The following is a 24,332-nucleotide window of genomic DNA, read 5'->3' on the forward strand; positions in this document are numbered from 1 at the left end:
TAATCCCCTCGCCAGAGTGGTGGTAAATAACCGAAAGTCCGCTGACTTTCTCCTCGGCAGGGGCAGGAGACAGGGGTGCCCCTTGTCCCCGCTCCTGTTTGCTCTGGCGTAGGAGCCCTTGGCGGCGTGGGTTCGATGGGACCGGTCGATACGTGGGCTGCGAAGGGAGGACAACATTTCATTGTACGCAGATGATATCCTACTCTACCTCACCAACCCAAGGGGATCTCTGATATGTTTTTTGGACATGCTTGCTATATTCGGGAGGTATTCCGTTTTTGCAATAAACTGGTCAAAGTCGGATCTCTTTGTCCTTAGGGGCGAGCCACCAGTGATGCCCGGCACCTGCCCGATACAAATTGAACCAATAGGGTTTCGATACCTCAGTATCTATATCATGCTTTATCCGAAGCTACGGTATACTGAAAATCTGTGCCCTCCTATAGCTCGGTTTAGGAGTGACGTGACGCGGTGGCGGGCACTTGCGCTTTTGCTTCTGGGCAAGGCAGTACTTTTTAAGCTGATGACTCTTCCCCGGTTCCTATATGCACTCCAAAACACGATGACCCTGTACCGGCGTCTTATTTTAAGGAAATAGAGACCCTCCTGAGACAGCTTCTTTTGGAGGGTAAGCCCTGTATTGCTTTCTCCAAGCTCACTCTTCCTTGGTATGATGGGGGGATAGGGCTGCCAGACCTTCAGAAATACTATTGGGCCTCCCAGCTGGTGGCGGTGAACCACGTCATTTATGCCCCCCCCTCCCCCCCAGGACCCGGGATATGCGATGGATCGCTGGCAGGTGCCGGGGGAGACTTCACAAGGGCACTCTACGCTCTACCTGGCCAATTTCCCCTTGCGGGGCCTACGGCCCACGCGGCGCAGGCATGGCACGTGGCTAACAGACATCTTAAGAGGGAGGAGAGGCTCACACGCCACCCCGTTATGGAATTCCGAGAAACGGGGAAACTTATGGAAATCCAAGGGATTTGATAAGTGGGACCTTATCGGGATTACGCAGATCAAAGATGTCTGAGGTAAAGATACAGTCCACACATTCCACTCCCTCAAGCAGCAATACCACCTCCACGACAGGGAACACTTCCGTTACCTTCAAATCAGACATGCTCTGCTCACGCACATCACCAGGGGTACGGCACTCCCTGACGCTTCCCCTCTTGAGAACCGAGACGGTCACCTCCCAGAGAAGACCATCTCACTAATATACAAACAGCTTATCAATAATATGGAGGATCCGCTGGCCCTTTGCAGGACACAATGGAGTGCAGATGGGTTAGAGCTAGATGATGAAGATTGGCAGGAGGCGGTCTCCTCTCCGCGGGTGGTGGCTATACAGATGAGGCTCAGATTAGTGCAGCTAAAGATTCTTCATAGATCATATGTCACGGGGCCTCGACTGGTTCGAATGGGTAGAGCAGAGAATGGGGAGTGCCGCAGAGGGTGCGGGGAGCTAGGAACTTTCTTGCATATTTTGTGGCACTGTACAGAAGTGCAGGACTTTAGGGCAAAAATCCATGACTGCCTGAAAGAGGTCCTGGGGATGGAATTAACGCCAGAGGCCCGCAGATGGGTTTTATTTGAACCCATGGATTTATGTGCTTATAAGAAACAATAGGTAACTCTAGCGTGTATGGTAGCCAAACGTAATATTGCACAGTTATGGGAAGCCTGACTGCCGCCCCGGGTAGACAAATGGACGGAAGACATGGATTGGGGCATGTTTCGAGAGAGGTCAGTCTACATGGCAAGGGGTTGTCCCCAAAAGTGGGTTGAGATCTGGGAGGATTGGAATCGGTACCGCACAAATATCTGTGCACCCCGAGACACCCAGAAGAAGCGGAGGCACATGAGTCCCTGTGATCCCCTTTTTGCTATCCTGTGTATACAGTTTTGAAGTATGGCAATGCGTATATGACACATGTGAAAACAGTTGCAGTAACCTAATGTCTTTGTTGTTGTTTTGGTATAATCAATAAAAAGATTTTTTTTTTAATGGTTTCAGTAAGTTGCCACAATTTGTAGATAGCGATTGTAAGTGTGTACCACTAAAACATTTATTTTGTTTTATAGTGAATTCTCTGTTAAAGGCTGCATTTAATACAATCGCGATTGAGAAGGAGAAGCTGAAGCAGGTGGTCTCCGAGCACGATTATTCTAGTCACAATTTTCAAGTTGTTCGTCTCCGCCAGTCACTTTCTCAGGTATTCTTTTCTGCATTATGCCGTTTCTCCTCAACTGCATAGTAAAGTTTTTTGTTCAAATGTTGTGTTTTAAAAATACCTAGAGTGCAAAGTTGTCGGGGTAATTTTTATGTCTTGAGGCGTACTACTCTGATTTTCGTTTCACAGCTAGCTTTGCAGCATGAATTTTACAATCTGCATTGGTGTGTACAATCTTTTTGCATTTCGCTGCTTTATGGCCATAAGCCCTTGAATTGCATGAATAATTGTGCCAGCCTGTCTTGCATTATAATTTATGCTTGACCCTTTCTTTTTCCCAACACGGACACACCATCTGCAAGCCACCGAATGTCCTCCCTGTATCTTTGGTTTGCTCACCAACAAAGCATTTTAAGGGTACACCCACCCATAGTGAAGGTGCTAGAAACTCTGCATTGAGCACACTTGTGTTTATTCCTTCATTTTGCAGGTTGTTGAGGCACTAGTGTTTTTCGGTGTCATTGCAGCTACTTCTATGAAGTTTACATGCTTTTGAAGTTGCTTAGCCATCGATGTTTCAACATATTTAATTCTTGTCTTTTGTACTACATTTTGTGGAGAGTAGTCTAACTTCTTGAGAGACTTGGCGTAGCCACCACAGAGCGCTCTGACGTCTCTCTTAAGTTCTTGCATATGTAGTTAGTGCCATTAGTGAAGTTTGCAGATTCATTATAGCAGATAGCCCGCCCCCCAGACAAGGACTGCTAGTTTGTTAATGGAGTTATGTATTCAATCAGATTTACGAAATATGACACCATCCTCATCTGAAGGCAATTATCTGTATTTGAAACTCCACTTCAAAGGTCGCATGGCTAGCATCGTGAAAAAGGCAAATGACCAATTTAAAGGTAGGAGTATTAGCCTATTCAGTGTATTCAATAAAATTAACTACTTACGCCTAGCTGTATGCAACAGGATAGAGGTAACATCTTCCTCATGAAACAGGGCGCCCGTAAACGTCTGTGCCACTGTGACCTTCTGCCCTCACAGCCTAATAACATTCCACTTATCTGGGAGGCAGACCACCACACCAGCTCCACACCTCATGCATGAGCCCAGCTCCTACAGCTGTCATAATCTCCCAGATGAGACAGACAAAACTACCCCACCTGCCACATTCTCAAATGTCCTGGATTGGCCACAGCAACACCAGACTGACACACATACAGGATGTCAACTGTCAGCTGGATGATCCCACCAATTACAGTCTGCAGTTCCTCCCAAGGGCAGTGGTTCAGATGCTTTTATTTGTAGGCCCCACCTCCCTCGTTTGTTGTGTCACCTTTCTTGTTCCTTACCGATGCATGAGTAGAGAGCTTAGGGCAGTCATCAAGCTCCAAGTAGCGATACAAGCAGCTCCCATACCCAAGTCTGCACCAAGTCCGAGTATTTCTTACTACTTCCCGAATATTTTAAAGGTATTTTCACCAATTTACAACCCCATTTTTGTTTAAGCCTCATATGGGAGTCCTCAGGGAGAGCTGAGCAGAGATATATCTGTTTGAGTCTACACCCTGGCCACAACCCCAGACATTTCTTAGTTTGTTAGTAACCCATGTTAGTAACCCATGTCTGTGTTTAACTTTGACATCCTTTTCAGCTCCTTCAATTTGTTTCCTGGTAAGTCCGAATGCTGAAACATATTTCCACTGTCACGTGAGGCTGGATCTGTTTCTGGTGCAGTTCCAGTCCCCGGCATCAATGCCCATCTCAGAATGCTTTCATTGGCAGTCTCATCTAGCTCTCTTTATTCTTAGTTTTGCCACAGTAACTGGGTTGAGATTATTCACAAAATATAATTTCTTGTTCTACCTACGTTTAAGAGGGATCTCTGGTTTGTTCCACTGCCAGAGGTGCTATGGAGAACAGTTAGGGCCCGATATAGGTAAATCTCATTTACCGACTCTATAAAACCGAATTTTACCGTTTCTGTATTCTAGATTCAGTAAATGAGATGTAGGAAATTATTTGGTAATGTTTACCGAATCGGTATGATTCGGTAATTACCGAATCAGTATTTATCGATTCTGTAATTACCATTGAATCCTATGGGCCTTGAGGCCCATAGGAATCAATGTCAATTACCGAATCGGTAAATACCGATTCGGTAAAATTACCAAACTGTCAAGGCGGACAGGGTGTCACTTTGACACCCTGTTGCACCCCTGATTCTGGCTTGTGTGCCATGTGGCACACATACATGCCCCAAGGGCATGTATGTGTGTCACATGGCACAGGTGCACATGCACAGATGTGCATGTACACTGGGATTCGTTATTTACCACAAAATATAATTTTGTGGTAAATAACAAATTCTTAAGGGCGTCACCTACATCTATATTTCCAGAATCAGTAAATTTACTGATTCTGTATTTTATCGAATCAGCAAATTTACAGAATCGGAAAATTTACTGATTCTGTAAAATTTAAGGCCCCTACATATCAAAATGAAATCGGCCGTTACCGACCGGTATTTGGTGTCCTACAGCGGGCTCTTAATCTTTTGTATTGTCAAGCGACCATCATTTATTTAAACAGTTGCTTATCACTGCTGATAGATTTGGTGTTGCGTTGACTGTGGGGTCTTCCTGATGCGTTCATGTTGTGTGGTGGGAAAAAGGCAGATACTACTGTGTAAGGAGATGTCAGAAGGTTTCATTCCGGGTTATCATCTTCTGGGTTTTTGTCTGGCTGAGTCAGGTCCAGTGCCGGGCCTTTGGCTAATTTGTAAAACATTAAGTGCCAGGGCTCTAGTACGGAGGCCACTGCGGCTTGCACCACTCCTTTCTCCTAATCACTCTGCCAATAACAGTAGTAGCACAGCTACCATCCACCGCACACTCAGCAGTGTGACCATTAAGACTATTCTAGGCCCCCCATAGCTATAAAAATGGCTTGTGCCACAGGTATTAGTCATTTTATTGTATATTAAATCAACAAACAAATGCTGCTGTGCTGTTCTCTAATTTAGGGCAGTATGCCACATGGTGGCACTTTTTGTCTACGTGTTGGTGTTGACAATTAAGTGCCAGTGCTCAGCGCCAGCTCAAATTAAGTACTGGTTGCAGATCTTTGCATATTTTGGGGATTGGTATATTTGGCATATTTAGCCAAATTCTCTCCAGCTTTACAGAGTTTTTATGACCAGGAAATTAAGTTTCTTTTAAGAGTTTGTGATGGTTGCCCTCAGGTGGAATATGTTATGCCTGTGCCTGTCTGGTGTAAGTTAGATAGATTTGTGTTCTGAATGGAAGCTTATTGCTGTATATAATCTAGTATTTTTAATCTGATTCATTTCTGAAGTTTTACTTTAGGGTTAGGGCGATTGTTTCAAATTGTTTCAAAGCTAATAATCTGACATTGAGTAAAAGGCTGCTGTTTATATTTTGAGCCCTGCAGAATGTATGACGTTACAACGCATGCTTTTACAATGCATACCTTTACAACACATTATTTACAACGCAACATCCATTACAACGCATTCCATCACAACGCATGCCATTACAACGAATTTTTAAAAACTACCTTACAACGCATTCCATTACAACGCATACTACCTTTACAATGCATACCATTGCAACGCATACCATTACATTGCATGTATGGTAAGTATTGGATAGTGTAGGGGTAAAAATGACTATTCTAACTCCAGGGGGTGCAACAGTAGGGTACGTTTTGGATAGTGTAGGGGTATAAATTACTATTCTAACTCCAGGGGGTGCAAGAGTAGGGTAAGTGTTGGAGAGTGTAGGGGTAAAAATTACTATTCTAACTCCAGGGGGTGCAACAGTAGGGTAAGTGTTGGATAGTGTAAGGGTACTATGCGTTGTGATGGTATGCATTGTAATGTTATGCGTTGTAATGACTGCGTTGTAATGACATGTGTTGTAGTGGTATGCGTTGTAGTGTCATGCGTTGTAATGGTTGCGTTGTAATAGCATGCAATGTAATGGATGTTGCGTTGTAAAAGTTTCATTGTAATGGTAGTGCGTTGTAAAAGTTGCGTTGTAAAGGTTGTTTCCCGCCATGCATGTTCTCCATTTTGACTAATTGTTTACTACGGTATTTCACTCACACAGAGGAATGTCCAAGATCAAAAAGACATAATGCTCTATTACTTACCAGTAATATTTATTACTCCGGGTCCCATTGTCCTCGTCCCATTCATAAACAAAGTGGAGATAATCATCTCCTGACAGTAAAAAAGAAAGAGGAATGCTGGGACCAAAAGCCTCTTCCACCGGGAGTACATAAGCAGTACTTACTCAGCATCCCGCCTGAACAAAAAAGCCCACACAGGAAGGCCGTCTGTCCAGGAGGGAGGGGTATATAAATGGGACGAGGACAACGGGTCCCAGACTAATGAAGATGACTGGTAAGTAATAGAGCATTATCCCCAGGTCCCTTATGTCCTCATCCCATTCATTAACAAAGTAGGGAATACCAAAGCAGAAAATCCTGCCTTCCAACTCCCAAGCTCACCCAGGAAACCATACCCAAGGCAGCACCCAGACAGGAAAGCACTACACTTAAGGAGGGTCGCACCCACCAAAACAAATGGGAGCTGACCGAGTGGAAGAAGAGGACAACCCACAGAGAGTAGAGAGCACCCAACAGAGGCCACCCACAACAAAAGAACTGCGAGGAGAACACACATAGAAGAAGACCCCAGCAGCCCAACTGGCCAGCAGGGAAACAACCAAGGACCGGAAACCAGGCCCAAGGAAAACCGAAGGCAACAACAAGGAGGCAGTCCACCAGTGTAAAAGGTAACAGAGGAACCAAAACCTGGAACGACAAAAGGGAAGCCCCCACACAAAATGAACACACAAGGCTCAAAAGTTGAGGGAAGAACGGAATGTCCCGGAGCCCCGAAAACAACCTGGCAAGAAGGATGAAAGGGGGCCCCCCACGGCAGCCAACACCACCGGGCAGACACACAGGAGAGCAACCCCAAAAAAGGGAAAGAGGAAAGCACTAGCCACAAGGGCAAAGGCCCAAACCAAAGAACCAATCAAGGGCAGGACCAACCGGACCAAACCCGGAAGGAAGGAAGCACCGGCCAGGCACCAGCACCCCCAACAACCAGAAGCACACAGCCCAGAACATAGCCGACACACAACAACCCCCAAGCACCCAGACTGGGAGGAGCAGAAAGATCCCAGGGATAGGCCAAGGGCAAAGGGCAAGGCCCCTCACAAGAACACTGGGGAAGAACGAACACAGCCCCTGGAACTCCGCCCCAGCAGGTCTCAAGAGCCAAAAGGAAGCAGCGAAGCATCTAAAGGAAAACCAGGCCCCAAAGGACAGAAAGACCAACCAGGAGGATCAGACAGCCAGACCCCAACTGAACCCGAAAGGGCAGGGGAGGGGCCAGGAACCAGAAACACAGAAGGACAAACACCACCCACAGAACAAGGCCAAAAACCGAACCAGGACCAGACCCAGAACGAACAGACCAGCAAAGATCACAGGCCAAGCAGAATCACCTGCAAAACCGGCCCACCAGGGCAACAAGAGAACAGCCCCAGACCGTCAACCACACAAGGGGCAAAGAAAGAGGAACACCCACAGCGGATTAGGCGGAACCAAAAAAAAGAGACAAAGAAGGAGCCAATGACCCCAACAGCCGGAGGACGCACCAGCAACCCCAGGCAGGCCCCCACACAGACACGGGCAAACAGGGCTGCAAGTAACAGGCCTCCAAAGAAGGCCAAGGGAAGAGGAGTATTCAGAAATGGAGCACCTCCGCACCCCCTGGAGCCAACCAGCTGCGAACCCACACAACGCTTGAAAACAGACGAGAACAGGAGCAGACGGGGGAACGGCCGTAGCCCAACATCAGAAAGAACCAACCTGCAACTCAGGGCAGACCCAGAAGGACAATCCATGAAGGACACCCGGGCCCCAGCACCAGGCACCCCAAGGCGCCAACCAAGCCCGACCAGGCACAATCACAGACAAGGCCAGGAGCGTGGCAACAAAACCCACTGCACCAGGACCCCGGTGGACGACCAGATAAGGAACAGAGACCAGAGCCAACAGCACCAGGAAGGCCAGGCGCCCCCCCCCCCCACCAGGCACCAAACAGGCCTCAGCCTGTGAGACCCCAGAGAGCAGAGGAGAGCAGGAGCACACAGGTGGGGGGAAGGCCGTAGAGGGAATTCCAAGCAGAGCAGAAGCAGGCCAGTACGGGAAGCCGGAGCAGCAAACAGGAACACAAACCAGAGCACTGGACACAGTGGAACGAACACGTGTAGTGGCAGAGCACACGTGAACCCCCAAAGGGGAAGCCTGGTGCACAATAACAGACGAGTATCATTACCCAAAGCACAATGGCACACATCTCACTGACCTCAAAAAGGAGGAGAGGCAGAGTGGACCCTCCAGGAGCTGACCCAGCGACCACGATGTCGAACACAGGTCTCAGTAGTGAAAGCAAGAACTCACTAAGCCATCAGTACCAGCAAAACCACCGGACAGAAGTCCAAACAGGAGAGCAACACAGGCGTCACAGACACCGCAAGGTGGAAGTAAGCACACACACCACAAGTCAGAAACAGCAAAGAGGGGACTCACAGCCGCGAGCCGCAGAGCACAGTACCCCACCCCAACACAGAGAGAGCCCCCCCTGCCTTTGGGAACAGAGTGAAAAGGAGCAAGGCTCCAAGGAGGCGGAGCGGAGACAACACACAAGCTGCCAGTGATGCCCGCCTGAGGCCAGCCGAGCATGGGCACAGACCCTGGGCAACACACTGACCCAGGAGAAAAAGACCAGAACAAACCCCCCGCAAACTCCTGAATCAGAAAGACAGGGACAGCACCACTAAGGATGGCAGGAAGAAAAGGCAGTGGAGCAAGCAGCAGCAACCCCCAAACCGCCAGAACAACCTCATCCAACCGAACCCCAGAGAGCAGAATAGAACACATACCCCCAAGATGGAACGGCAGCAGGCAGCGGGAGCGAGGACAACATGGAGAGCAGCCGGCACAAAGTCAAGCTGGAAGAAAGCAGACGTCTCCATGCAGCACTCACCCAGAGGGGGCCGGGCGGCAGGAACAAATCGCCCCCTCCCTCTCCACCCCACCCCCCATAAGCCAGCTCAAGGCGAACCAGAAACCAAGCCAGGGCAGGGAAGAACACCCAGCAGGGAGCTCCAAACGCCCCAGGAACCACCTGTGACACTGCACGCTGCACTCGCTGAGGGGAGGGGTCGGGAGACAGAAACTAGGCCCCCTTCTCCACCGCCAGCCAGCGCAAGGCCACAGCTACACATAAAAAAAGAGGCCAGATGCCTGTGTGCACATGAAAGTCTCTGACTTTTGCTGAGGTACTTATATAGTGTAAACATGCAATACACATGAAGTGTGCTTAGGCACCCAAACAATGCGCGATTCGCTGAGAGTCACAGGATGTCGAGCCAGCATAGAGACCCAAACTGGGTTCCCGTCATTCAAAGTCGTCACTCCACATCCTCTACTTGCAGGGCTCAAAGGGAATAAGAAAGAAAAACCGCTGTGTGGTACTTATGCCCTGGCCCGCAACCAGTCACTGTCACCGCCGCCAGCCACACTGCATCAGAATGCCTGACTTCCAACACCAAACCCAGGAAGTCAGGCAAAACCCAGAAGGAAGCACCCCAGAGTCCTGAAGAAACATCCAAGTGGAGGAAGGCAGGGGAACCAGCAAACAAGGCGTGGCATCCACCCAGCCAGGCAGGAAGACGAGCCCAGCAACCCAGAAGGACCCGGGAGGCCGGCTCATCAGCCATAAACTGCAAGCCGGGAAAACCAAGTCTCCCAACAAGCCCGGCAGGCCGGGAGGCAGAGCACCAGACACCCAAACCGCCAGGGCCGGACTGGGAACCACAACCGGCCCTGGCAAAGTGCACACCCCTCCTCCCCTCCCGCAGGGTGTTGGAGGTGTCTCGGAGCTCTTTGCCGGGGCCGGTTTTCGGCCGATTTTGGTACAGGGCCGATTTGAAACGGTCCTGTAACAAAACCGGCCCCCACCCATGCGGCGCACCAGGGGATTGCCCGGTGCCCCCTATGGCCAGTCCGGCTGTGCCAACCGCGCAGCCTGGCAGCCGGACGGGGTATACAAAGAAAAAAAGCCACTCAAGCCCAGCAGGAGCAGCACCAGCATCCACATCTAAATTCTGTTGACAGACATAAAAAAAGAACAGGCAGAATGCTGGGTAAGTACTGCTTATGAACTCCCGGTGGGAGGGGCTAGGCTTAGCGTCCCAGCATTCCTCTTTTCTTTTTTTCTGTCGGGAGATGATTATCTCCACTTTGTTAATGAATGGGACGACGACATAAGAGACCTGGGGGTAATAGGCATCTCAGCAATCATAAGAACGATACATTCAAGGAATGTATTGTGTAAATAAAATGTAAAGCTATACGTGCAGTGATAAATGAAAGAAGCTAGACATTCATACTGATTTTCTAATTATTGTGACATTGTGAAAAATTATATACTGGGAGGCAAAAGGTACAAACTGTCTCTTTATTGAGTTTTTCTTTATGTATCTTCAGAAAAAAGGAGGAACCGTTCTTAAAATCTAATACTCAGAAGTTTCTCTTAAAAACAGAGGCTGACATGGATCTTACAAAAAAATGTGGAGGTTGAACTTCCAGATGGCATAGTAGCCTTTGATGATAATGATGAAGTTGCAACAGCTTGTAGAGCAGCAGTGGCTGAACTTGATATCATTGGTTGACTTACATTGAAGCTTGAGCAGATACATATTGAAGTGCAGCATCAAGAGAATCCAAAGATGCAGACACTCTGCTTTCTGATCCTTGCCCGAGAAGATGATGGAGCATATGTTGCCAGGGTTGGAATCTCATTATATACTGCATATTTTAGAATTGCCATCTGCATAGCAGTGTATTCTGATTGGTGAACTGTCATCAGTTGAATCACTTCTTTCATGTTTCATGCCACTATTGACAACTCCAGTGGAACCTCCAGATAGTTTCATAACAGTTCATGCACCAAATCGATATCACTCGAAGGGCTTGAAGCTTATTAAATGATAAAGCCCAATTTTAATTTATTGCATTCAACAAATATCCTCCAAAGCAGAGTGCCATGTTTTCCCACCACTTCCAATAAAGAAGAGGGCCCCTGGAGCCGAAATATAGCTTTTCTGTTTCCCCATTGAGTTGGTTTATGCCCTCATCCGCACAGGCCGTTTGGGTATTTCTGGTCACTCTGTTGTCTTTTAGGGCGCTTATTAAATTTTCCACTTAGCAATTTTCCTATTCTGGGCTCGTTCAAGAACCCATCCCAATTTGGCAATATGGGTATTTCCGCCATGACCCCCCGCATTTATTTTTTTCTTTTTTTTCCCGAATGTGGGCCAATGTATTTAATTCACTCGGGTAGGACGCCTAGAGACCTCTACGCTCACACGGTACCGATACCGTTATCCTGTCTTGTTAGTACGAATGTATCCCGGTTTCTCTCATTTCTGCACTGTTTTCTAGAATTCCTTATTTAGCACTGTACTTGCTCTAGGTGTTGAACCCCTTTCTTCACCTGGTTTTCCTTTTGTAATGTACTATAGCAGTTTTGTTTGGGTAGAAGTTTCACTTTTTCATTTAGAATATCGGCCTTCTCACTTTCAATCTCTGACCATCCGGAAGATCTTTAATGCCTGTATCTGCTATTGGAAGACGTTCTTTTCGGCTGTGAGGTGTCCCCCTTTTGATTGGAACAGCCGGTTGGCATTCAGAGGTATGCTAAGGTGCCCTATGACAGTCATATTTTTTACTTCACGTTCTTGGCGCTGTATCCCTGCATGTGGTCCCCCTTTGTGGCCTTCATCTTTATGTTCTTTTTCGTTTCAGTGGTCCCTCCCTTTGGAGGTGAGACACTTTGGGTCATACGTCATTGCCCTCCTGCTGACCCCCAAACTGTGACATTAGCTTGGTCACTGTAAGTGCCTAGCTGGCTCTCGTAACCCCATTGGCCCCTTTATTTTCACCTTGGGTCCTGCATTCGTTTTTTAATTTCACCTTTTCTTCGGCCAGTCAGCAGTTCTTTATTGAATACATTTCTCTGGGTCTGTGAGTATGCACTCTGTGGTGATATTTCTCTCTTTCGGTCGCTCACAACCTCAGTCAGGGTGGTAGGTCCGAGTACCCTTACTGTGTTAAACAAGAGTTTTACTTTTTTATGTGGGCCTTATTTTTGGGATTATTATTCCACCTATAGTGTTCCCTCAGGGATGCCCTCCCTCCCCGCCCCTGTTTGGTTGGTTTTTATCTCCATTGCGCCCTGAAGAAGATGTGGCCGCCTATTGGGTCTCCCAACAAAACACGTGTCAGGGCTTACCAAGAAGTGGACCCAAAGATCTCGGAAGCTGATTACTAAAGCTAACTGGACCAGCTGAATATTCAAAGTTCTGTGTGCAAAACTATTTTCTTACGTGTAATATTACACTTCTGATTTTGTTTATTTTCTGTAGGTAACTTATACCTCTGCATGTGTAATTATGTATTTTGGATTATTAATGTTTTGAGCATTCTATATTTGTATGAAGCTAACTTTCATACCTGACCTCTCCTGTTGTTTGTGTGCATCATGGCCCGTGACCTGTATGAATGAGAGGTGTGAATACGATTGAAGGTGCGTTAGTAAGTGAGGTGTGAGTAGGAGGTTTCCAGAGAGAATACATACTGTGACGAACACTGAGATTAAAATATTCACTAGGTTTTTAATTTATATGTATATGATCAAAGTTGCTCAGCTATATACTTTTATTATGCTGATGAAAACAAATATATCTTTAAATAAATGTGATGTTTTTTAAGTTAAATAATTGTCATAGTGCTAGAAGTATTTCTTGAATCACAAGGCTCAGTTGTAACTCAGTAGCACCTCAGAATATACTTATTGCCTATCGAGTAGGTAGGTATTTTTTTCTGTTATGTTTTCTCGTCTCTCCAGCTCACTTGGTTAAAGATAGTTTCCATTCATGCTGGAATTCATGCTGGATTTATTTCTTCACTAGAAGAGCAAGCATTGTCAAAACCAGTAGGTCTCTCTTATGAAAGCTATAGGCTTTGACATAGTTTTGTAGCCATGCTGTTCAACTGTGGATGCTTTGCAGTGTAGCTAAAACGTAATGTAAAAAAGTGCTGTGATGAAGCCAGGGCTATGCGTTTTTTAAAGTGCATTTGCACTGGATGCATCATACTCTTTTTTATGTTATAATTATTTTTACCCATGTGTATTAGGGTCATGCTCAAATTTTACATCATTTCCATTTAAAGAAGATGCCCACTGAACCTAATGCAAGTGTAGAGCTGGAGCATTAGGAATGGTTGCTTTTGTTGCTGCTTCTTGTATAGGTATGGGAGAACTACAGTAATCTGCTGTTTTCGCCATATGCTCCTTGAGAGTCTAGCACTTCTGCGGTGCTGCACTGTCCAGAAGCACATCGTTAGCTTTGGTGGGTGGGAGAGCTACAGGAGTCATAGTAGCCTATGCAGACAGAAAGCTCTCAGAAGAGTCTTGCATTCAGAACGTCTGGCTGCGGCTTCGGATATATCTCTGCACAAAAGGATTTTGGCTCAGTCTGACCTTATAAGATGATTCATTCCCCTTTACTGATTCTGTGGGCGAATTGGGGCTCAGAAACTCAGCTACAGGATTATTTTACATAATAATGCTGTGTTTTACATGATGGCCTTCTGCTGAATAACTCTGGTGGTGACCTGACCTGAAGTAGCATCTAGAGGGCTGTGTTGTACTTTTTTGCACCCCAATGGGTCCATCTCATTTGTTTCACTGGTGGCTTCTTCAACTGGTGCACTTCCCTTGTAGCACAGTTCATACCTCTTGTAGGAAAGTAGGTTACCCCCACTTTTTGCTTGATTTTACACTGTTTTTGACTGGTCTGACTGGGATCCTGCTAACCAGGACCCCAGTCTATCCGCTTTCTCCTTAAAATATTATGCATGTACTTAGGTACACTCCAGTTTGCATACTGGGGTACCTTTGTCAGTCCCTAGTATATGGTACACAAGTACCCAGGGCATAGTTACCCCAGAAGCCTTCCATGGGCTGAAGCTTGTATTATGCCACCCATTGAGAGTCCATGCAAAATGGAACTACAGGCCTGCCATTGCAGCCTGTGTAAGGTGGTGCATGCACCACTTACTTTAGATATAGGTTTACTATATCTATAGGTCATTACACTTAAAATCAGTCACCCCTCTAGCAGGCCTTGACAATTCTGAAGGCTGGGTGCTGGGTTTTACTTGAGAGGGTGCCCCTGCTGCCTTTGGAGACCGTTCTCTCGGGTTGTCGGTGACTCAGCCAGACAAATAGGTAGAGGTGCATTATATGCTTGCGTAAACTGCTATCTCGAAAACGGCTACAACAAACCATGTCGTGTTAGGTATCAAACACCTTGGAATCATACCTTCACACCGGTAACCGGTGTGGGAGGTATGATTCTACCCTTCTGAAGTGAGCTTTGTAGGGTCCCTGGGAATCCCGGTACCAGCCTTCTCGACCCGGGCAGCACAAAATGTTTGGTGTCGACCAGAGACACATTCCTGCCCTCCAGTTGCTGTGCCAGGCTAGAGCAGGGGCAGGCAGAACAATAGGCATTGTGTCACAGGGAGGTGTGAAAACCTCCTAGACAGGATTTAGTGTATTGGGTCTGGGTGGGTGCACTTCCAAAGTGCCTGAAAGTCTGCATCTGGGGCACACTTGGTGTCCCTGTGCATAGTCCAGTTCAAACCAGTCCTGGGAGCTGTTGGCTCCTGCTCTGGTGCGAAACTGGACAAAGGACATGGGAGTGTCCGCCCCACTGTCCTGACCCTCCCCTGGGAGGGTCCCCTGAACCTGTCCAACCCACTCCAGTGGGTACAAAAGGGAATACATGGCTGTAGGACCCTAGATTGGACATGGACAAGATTCTGAATAAGAAATCACTGATCTTTGACTGTCTGGCCACTCTGGACTTCGACTGGGCCAGACTTTGTATCCCTGTCCGTCCAAAGCATCATCTGTGCCCGTGCACCACACAGGCGCCGTGCAGGACCTGTGGAGCATCAAGGATAACTGAAGTTATCCTCCCTTGGGGAGAAGGAGTCACTCCCTTGCCTTCTCAGGCACCGTAACGCAACTGACCGGTCTGCTGATCCTGATCTCCTGCAGACTCCGAAGGTTCCAGCAACACAGGAGGTGGGTTCCTACGTTACTTGAGGGCGAGCTGCCCTTTCACCAAGTCTGAGGCCAGTATCCCTCTTGGGGACTGCATAACCAGAACCCTTCTGCACCGCTTACTCTTGCAGGTGCATTTGCTTGTTGGCGTTCCCCAACTAAGGGCATTGGGCTATCGATAGCCCCAACCTCTGCGCACATTTCTTACAAAGGACTTCGGCCTCCTCACACTCTGTGCCCTGCAAGCTGTTACTGCTAGAGGTTCCCTCGCGACTCCTGTGCCTTCGGCCTGTGGGTCCATTCGAGGGATAACACTGCTTTTCTTGGGCTCCCCTGGTTGCTCCAGGCCTGCCCTGACTATCCTTGCTGTGGTGAGTCTCCTCGTTCTTGCTGAGCCAGACCGTAACTTTACTCGACCTTCTTCATGGGTTGCTGCTGCCACGGCTTGTTGGTGTTCCTGCCGGACACCAACTCTCAGCACTCGACATTTTTTGTGGGACAGCTCGTATCCGGCTCCTGGTCATCCTCGATGTCTCCTGGTCCCGTGGCTGCAGAGTCAAGGTCTCCATCTTCACACCTGAAACACCCGACATCGGTGGGCATTCGTCTACCGAGCCCCTGGTCATTCCTGAGTGACCCAGATTCTGTCCCCTCTGCTTTCAGGTTTCCTTCCATCAAGAATCCACCCGAGGGTTCCACCAGACACTTTTCTTCTTTCCAGCAGTCATATTTCTTTGAAGAGTCCCATTGAGATTGATGACGGTTTCCGATGCCACTTCAGCCATATGCACCCGGCTTCCCTGTTATAGGTAACTCTAGTACTTCAGAATCCACGGATGGGGTGGCTCTCCAACCTTCTATGTTCTGAAGGGTTTCTTCATAATCCACTAGGAAGGGTTCTTAAACTTTTAATCTACAACCGCGACTCTCCCATTGAATTGTACGTAGCAACGATCGTGGTTACTTGGGGTCCCATTGATTCTACAACATCTAGACACTGTCTTGACTTGAGTCGTGGATCTTATACCACTATTTTTGTATATGGTTTGGTCTCCGCTGGAGCCCATTGTGTATTAGTGCTACTTACATTTCTTTCTGTGCTACATTATTGTGTGTTTTGTGTTTATTTGCATGTAGCAGATACTGTGAGGTATTTGATGTGTGTTATAATAATGAATACATATTTTTATAACTACTGTGTGGCTCTCCTTTCATTTAACATATACAACAAGGTTGCATTCTTGTAAAACAAGCTGCTTAACATTCCTTCAAGTATAAGCCTGAAGGCTGCTCTCCACAGCTACCACTTGGATAGCTTTCTAAGGTTATCTCTGACCTCTTAAATCACTATAAGGGTTGTTTGGACTGGTGCAAGGTGCCCACTTTAATAAGTGGAAATCATGTACCAGGCCAAATTTTCACACTTCTACTTCACCAACGGCAACTGACCTTGGAAAGCCCACCTGGTATCTTTTTTTCCCTGAGATGTGCCTTTTCTTTGTCTTCTACTAATTAGCACCAGACTAGTTCCAATCTCACTTTGAGGTGATTGTGTAGTCAGAACACACTGACAGCTAAGCTAGACGTCAAAGGATGTTTATGAATGTCATTGTATTGTATGCATTATGTGGATTAGAATGTATGCTGTCCACCAGTAAGGACTTGGTTCCTTTTTATTATATAGGCCAGAATTTAGTGATATTGGTGTACGGCATGTTTTGATAAACCCAGGGTGCTACCTAAATCCCAGGGTGCTACCTATAACCATTGAACACAATTTGGCAACTGTTTTCTGCCTGTGCAGATTGTCTGTGCTTGAGGTGACTGTCCATCAGCCCTTGGTTCCTGTGTTTTGTTTATGTGAGGGGTGAGAGTTCTGAGGAGTCTGGTGAAGGACTGAATCCCTAGTGTGGCAGGATAGTTGTGTGTGCATGTAGAGATGAATTTGGAAGCAACCTTTCCTGGTGATCGTAGTACACAAGAATTGATCGTTGAAGAGGAGAATTTTAACGAGTATGACTGAGGCTCATTAGTCACTGTGTTAATGGGGTGCTACCAGTGCTGTGCACAGTCAAGGTGATATGAAGTGCAATGATGCTTCTGATGCCCACTGGAGAAAGAATAAAGATGGAATCTGTAGATTATAATGTCTTATATTTGCATATGTTGGATTTAATTTTTATCCTTGGCTTTTCAATGTATGTTCATATTTAGGTGCATCGCTGGCAGTGCTTTCTTGGATCAGGCATTTTGGAAGCATATCTGTTGTAACACTGTTTGTAATCGGGAGTATTTAATCTTATGTTTTAAGGCACTCAACCATAATGCTGAACTGAGGAGTCGTTTAACCAGGATACATTCAGAATCAGTCCTTTCTGACCAGGTTGTCAGTGTAAATATTGTTTCAAGTCCAGATGAGGTAAGAAGGTTGTATTTATTGGCTGCGTAACCTTTGATTGGCAACGCATACATGACATGGGTTTTGTCCTTCTGAGGTGGCAGTGAAATTACTTGGGTCCAGGGAGTCATTCAGCAGTTGCGCATGGTGGGCAGTAAAAACAAGGCCCAAGCATCAGCATTATTTGGGCATTTAAATAAATAAACTACAAGAGCAATGAAAAACAGTGTGCGTACATCTGCATAGTTCACAACAGTTGTGCATGGTTCACAACAATGAATGTGTTTACCGCTTGAAGTGCCTGCCATTCTGGTCCATTATTTTTTGTAACTTTAATGTGATATTTTATAATGTGTTTGTTGGAATGTATATGAGTTATATTTTTTCTGTCCGTAAAGTTCTCTCAATTTCTACGGTGGAACCAGAATCACCTTGATAGATGATCTCTAAAATTCTCCAAAACCATATGCATATCACTTCTTAAGTGCTGCTGCCAGTTCAAGCCACAGACACTCAAACTTAATCAACACCAATACCTTAAAGAGCAAAACGTTACCGTCAGACACCAATGGTTTAGTGCACCCTAACACCTACTCTTTCTGTGCTGCATTTTATTACAGATTTATTACAGATGCCCATTTTTAGAGCTGATCTGTTGCACATGGGTGCTCTCCAGGGTCGGAGTGGCCATACAGAGAATCTGGCATTTCCCCGGGAGGCTTGAAAGGTGGGGGCCGGTTTTGCAGTGCTGGAGGCCGGTTTTGTTACTGAGCACCGTTTTTGCTGCAGTTCTGCAATATCGGCCCTGCAGCAAAAGCAGCAAGCAAGCATTTCCAGCCTCCTGGGGCCAGGTAGTGCTTCCCCAGGGACAGGTCCGAGAATATTGCCAGGACTGCTTTGGGTTCCCAGTCTGGCCTTGATGCTCTTCTGTCCCCTAATATCCAATGAATCAATTTCATTAACTTAAAGTCTGGGTCCTGGACGCAGCTGTGAGAATGTATTAGACTTCGGTTAAGGAAGTAGGGTTCCTTGTTCCACAGCTGAAATTGCCTTCTCAGGATCACAAGACAGTGCACAGCGAGCTAGTTATTGCTTTATAATCTCTCAGCCCCGTTATTAGTAAACTCCTAATTCTGCAGTATAAAGAATTTCTCCATAAATGTCCTCTCCGTTGAAGTTATCCCAATGAATCTTGTTATTAGATACTTCGCAAAACTAAGAGGTCATTTTGAAACCATGTGTGATACAATGGTGAGCTTCCTACATGTAAGATCCATTTTACAAACCTTCTGTCTGTTACATCCTTAGAAAATTGATTGTTTCCTCTAAATTCCAAATCTTATTCACCAATCCAGTATAAGTAGATTTTATTAATGGGAATTGAGAGGCAGAGGGAGAGAGGTGATGTGCAAGTAAGGATGAGAGGAGGAGGTAATGGCCAGGGAAACTAAAGCCAATATCCACAAACCATAGTGGGTGGGGGATATCCATAGAAATTCCACTAAATATCCACAAGGTTATAGACTTGTGGGTATTGATAAATATTAAAAGGTGTGTTGAAGAAAGATGATTCAATTGTAAGACGGATTTCCTCTCTTGAAAGCCAAGGGCTTTACAGAAAAGTCAAAACGTACTGTCAACTATTCCCTGAAACCGACTGGGCTTAGGGGTATGAGGGGTTACACCAGATTTTATTTTTAATTTTGTAGATCTCCAAGTATAACTCTCTGTAACTCTTTAAATTCTCCAAAAATAGTGAATGCTGGCACAAGTTTACTCATTTAGATTTGCTCAGTTTTTTTGTGAATAATCCACAATAGAATTACCTTTCCCGACTAGAGACTATACACTGGTGTTACAATTGGAAGATGTGAAACATTGAACATAGCATGCCTTTCTCTGTTTGCACAAGAGGAGTAAGGACTTAATACATTTGGATAAAATGCAGGTGTTGTAAATTGGAGGGTCTGCTTCTCTCTCAAAAATGCATAAGCAGCTGTCTCTTTAGTTTCAGCTCCTCTCTGGTGATTTGTATTCCCCTACTGAGATTGTGGAAGCCTACCAAAAATATGCACCTTGTTTTAAAAGTCATGCATGAAGTTGACTATTATTTATTTATTATTTATTACTATACAAATCGGGGAATTGGAGATTGTGTTAAATATAACACAACTGCATCCTAAAAGCATTGTACTTTTATGAGAAACGTGTGAGTGATACAATATTTAATGTGGCACTATATTTGCCTGGAATTTCAAAGAAGTGATTTGCAGCGATCAACTCAAGTGTTAAATGAACACTGAAATCAACATGATTTGGTACTAGGAGGCATCATGGGATTTATGGTCCAATCACCTATTTCAAACCGTTTTTAAGAGTGCAAATAGCATGTTATTGGATACATCTAACACCTTTCCTATGCTATTTGCAAAGGAGACCAAAGAAAATTCTGAAAGAGCAGCTGATTCCTTGAGATCCTCTCTCAAGGATTCCAAAAAAGTCACCCCAATTCTTTTTGACAGCCTTGACACATATGAATCATAATTTGCTTCCACCTTCCATTCTTCCTTGGCGCGCCCTAAAAGTTATGTATTATTTCAGTCATCCATTTATATAACACTTGAAAATGCTCTTTGAGTTGTGAATCAAGCTACAAGATTAAACAAACACAGCTTTTTAAACTGGCCTCTGTCATCTCACTATAATCAAACATACGCATGTTTTGTTCTTGCAGCCTGCTGAGCAGATCCATGTTGGCCTTGCTTTGTCACAGCAAGGTGTTAATGATGGCCGCCTTTCTATGTCTGAATCAATATCTGAATTCTTTGATGCCCAAGAAGTGCTTTTGTCAGCCAGCTCATCAGAGAACGAGGTAGGCATTTGGGTCAGACCTGCACTTTGCATTCATTCAAGGGTTAATATGTAGTTAACAAATATGACCCACAAAGCAGAGACATGCCTCTCACATATGAAATCAGGGCACTTTCTTGATAGAAGCCAGGGGTATTTTGCTGTTGTCACCTTCACAAGCCTCCCTGCAAAGTTAGCAGTTTACCACCAAACTCTCCCTGCAATGTTGTGTGCAACCATCCAGTAAAGCTCTTTGTTTGGGGGTGTGAAGCACAGTACATGAATGCAACAATAAAAGAATGCCATGGTGTAACTTTTTGTTTCTTCTTGCTGTTTGAGAACTTGCATAGTGCATGACTTTCTGTATTTCATTTTCAATGTATGTGTGGGCATGTAAATTTTATAGTCTGAACCTAGTTGCAAGAGTGCTTTACAAGATCTGGGGACTGTAATGAAAAATTTAAAGTCCACTGATACTAATCTGTTTACCTGATTGAACAATACAATCAGTCCATTTAAATATTGAAGAGACAAAACTGAAACTCCCTGTGAGAGCGGGGAGTCTGACCCGCTTAAACCTCTCTAGTTTTTTTCATTTTGGAACACCTAGTTTTTGAACTGCTGCTGTGATTGAGTCTCGCCGGTTGAGTTCATTCACTTTAAACTAATGTAAAATGGCTTTGATGTCTAACTGCCAGTTCTCACCTTTGAAATAAGGAGGTCTGCTGCTCAGCTGAGGTAAGAGACTGTGGCAGGTACACGTGAACACATGCACATGCTGGCTAACTCAGTCCGGTATCTGCACACATGTAGCTTGTCACAAGTAGGACCATGAGTAAATTGGCAAAGGCATGTGCAGACCGTATAACTTAAAGAAACATCTAAAAAGAAATATGGTGAAAGCTGCACCAAAATATTAACTTGCATTGGCTCAAAGTAGACAAAAAGTAAAGTGTCTTTTCCTCCTTCCAAAAAGGTCTAAAGTGAAAATATGATATTAATTTGGACATATTTTCACTACTTCATATACTATACATTAGGTTTGGCAGCATTTCCTGGTTCGTCCTTTAACGAGATTTGGCTTTTGAACTGCCTTGCTGGGCAAAGTCAGGTACCCTCTGGGCTAACAGGTAAATTAATCAAGGTGATGAATTCAGGTAGATTTTACCCCTGGACAATAGGCCATTTCCCGGGAGGTAACGTTCTCCTGAGAGATTAAGACGATGGTGTAGGAACCAGCATGGTCTCATTAACTTCACATACTGACAATCCTGTGCCTGCCATTACTCACAGAGACAAACGGGGCAACCAGACCACTGCTACCACTCACGCCAGGAGCTACTTTTTGACGTTTTTGGAAGGAAGGAATTCACCATTTAGGAAAATTCCTGAACCATGAGTGGAAAAATTATGTGGCATCCTTGGATTCGGCAGAGACACCCATCTTCTAGAGCTCTCCAGGAGGACGGAAAATATAACAGCCTGCTGATTAATCCCTGCTTGAAGAGGGCTCCAAGCTTGTACTTCTACGGACTTTTGTCTCCATGGCCTGTGGCCTTGGTGTCCCAATTCCTCTGGATGAAAGGAGAGGGACATCTTGCTTGGAACCTCAGAGGAGAGAGTTCCATTTGAACTTCTGTGGACAGGTCCTCTGATGGGTACCCCTGGAGTGGGGACCCTTGTGTTAGACACACTGACACCCTGCAAATGCCCAGGGGGGTGTGGGGCTTGGGATGTGCATACAGGCAGTGTAATCAGCCTTAAGGGCCTTGGATAGTGCTGAAGAAAGACGGGGCGGCTCTTTCATTTGAGGGGAGGGGCGTCTCCCCAGAGCTGAAAAATAAAACGGTAATAAACTTTATTTAGCACCCTGTCCGAACAAAGTGTCAGGATGGGACATGGCCAGCGCTGCAGGGAGCTGTGTGCTTTAAAATTTGCAGGTATGTCTGGATGGCCGTCTTGGGACGACCAGTCAGACATGTGCATTTTAAAGTTCTCTAACCTGGTTTAGAGAAAGTGCAGGCCTCCAGTACTCTTAGTAGTGCAAGGAAAGCCTGCTCTATCTAACCTTGGCTCTGCTTCATGCTATAAAAGCCAGGATTGGGTAGTGCAGTTTTCTGCATCAGGAGCTTCGTGGAAGACACCTGAGGGATTAGGAAATCTCGCTGTGGAGGTAAGTGAATGCATTTAATTTTATTATTTGCCCGCACACCCTCCCCTGCCTCGCCACTCTCGGTATAATCCAGCCTGGAGAGAGATCCCAGACCAAGAAGATGACCAGGAGTCTAGATCGAAGAGCAGGTCTAAGGCCCTGTGCATCTCCTAAAGGCTGGAAGTCGGTAGCTGTGCATGTGAGTTGCAAAAGAGTCTTGCAACTGGGGCTTCCAGGAGCTAAAGTGGTATGAGGGCATGGTCCACTCCCTCATCGGAAATAGAGACAACTAAAATAAGTGCTCAATCAAGACACTCCAAATTATTAAATGCCAGGAGTCTGTAATTGATTTCTCCTGGTGACTGGAGCATGCCACCAGAAGTCTAAAAGATTAAAACCCATCTAAAAATTCCCATCGCGCCAGAGATTTCACTATTTTACTTGGGCACATGTGAGCAACATTCCCTTGGGCTGCTACGCTCGAAGCAAATCCAACCTTGTTTGTTGCAAAACTTAATTACCTATGGAGAGGCTTGTGGGACCTCCACTGGACTGCCTGCCAGAGACGAAGCACAGTTGGTCTGTGGTCAGGGGTTAGAGACAGGGAACCAGTCCCAGGGGAGTGCAAGGGTCTCTGGGGGATTATTCTGACTCAGGCGCGCTGCAGCCTTTCAAACAAAATCTCCTCTGTTGAGATCCAGCGCACTGAGCAGAACGCATTGTCCTGGTGGTTGGTCCATGTTCCTGTGTCTGAAGAGTGCAAAGAATAATTTAAAAAAAGGTGAGTGACCACGAAAAATGTAGTACCACAGATGTCACCCAGTCTACAGGGTACCCTCGTAAAGCTAAGGGACCATAAAATGTCTATATTTTTCTTGCTGTGACACAGGAGGGCAGGAACAATACTTATTTCATGAGTTTGCTTTAGGGGCCACCTAGGAGCACAGGTGGGCCCCCAACCTCACCACTGAAGTGGCCCTGCCAAAATTGTAATGACTTGTTCTATTCATTTCAGTATTTCAAATAATCCTGGAGCTGGGACATCTCTTTAAAAGCTTTGGGATACATAGGCCTTTGTTTTTATGTGCTGTGGTCTTATGCAGCCAGATTAAAGATTGAAGAAAGACTCATAACCTGGATTTCTGTTGAATGTAAAAATCTTTCACTTTTGTTACAGTGTTAACAGGGTAACTACAGAAAATATCGATTTCAAAATATCGAATTTCATTAATATCGAAATAAAAATATAGAATGGACAGATATCGAAAGGACAGAATATAGTCAACAAAAATATCGAATTTAAGGTAAGTAGTTTAATATCGATTTTTATAAATATAGAAAGTCAAAATATCGAAGTAGGTAATATAGGTATTAAAATATATCGAATTTTTAATAATATCGAATTTTTTAAAGTGTTTTCTATGTTAGTATATGTGTGAAAAGTGTATATTTTTATTATAATTTATTTTAAGTAATTAATTTTATGTTACTTAATTTTTGCGT

The 24,332-nt window shown here is 45.5% G+C and overlaps 1 protein-coding gene across 1 annotated transcript in view; it reads left to right on the forward strand.

The window, feature by feature from the left end:
• OSBPL6 (oxysterol binding protein like 6) overlaps window positions 1-24,332 on the forward strand; it is a 699,671-nt gene that overhangs the window by 453,832 nt on the left and 221,507 nt on the right. Inside the window, exons 11-13 of the mRNA XM_086956201.1 lie at window positions 2,089-2,219; window positions 17,741-17,848; window positions 20,562-20,699. Of these exons, the coding sequence (XP_086812327.1) occupies window positions 2,089-2,219; window positions 17,741-17,848; window positions 20,562-20,699 (377 nt within the window). The remainder of the gene's footprint in view (window positions 1-2,088; window positions 2,220-17,740; window positions 17,849-20,561; window positions 20,700-24,332) is intronic.

This window comes from Lissotriton vulgaris, chromosome 2_1 (genome assembly GCF_964263255.1).
Source record: "Lissotriton vulgaris chromosome 2_1, aLisVul1.2, whole genome shotgun sequence".
Taxonomy (NCBI): domain Eukaryota; kingdom Metazoa; phylum Chordata; class Amphibia; order Caudata; family Salamandridae; genus Lissotriton; species Lissotriton vulgaris.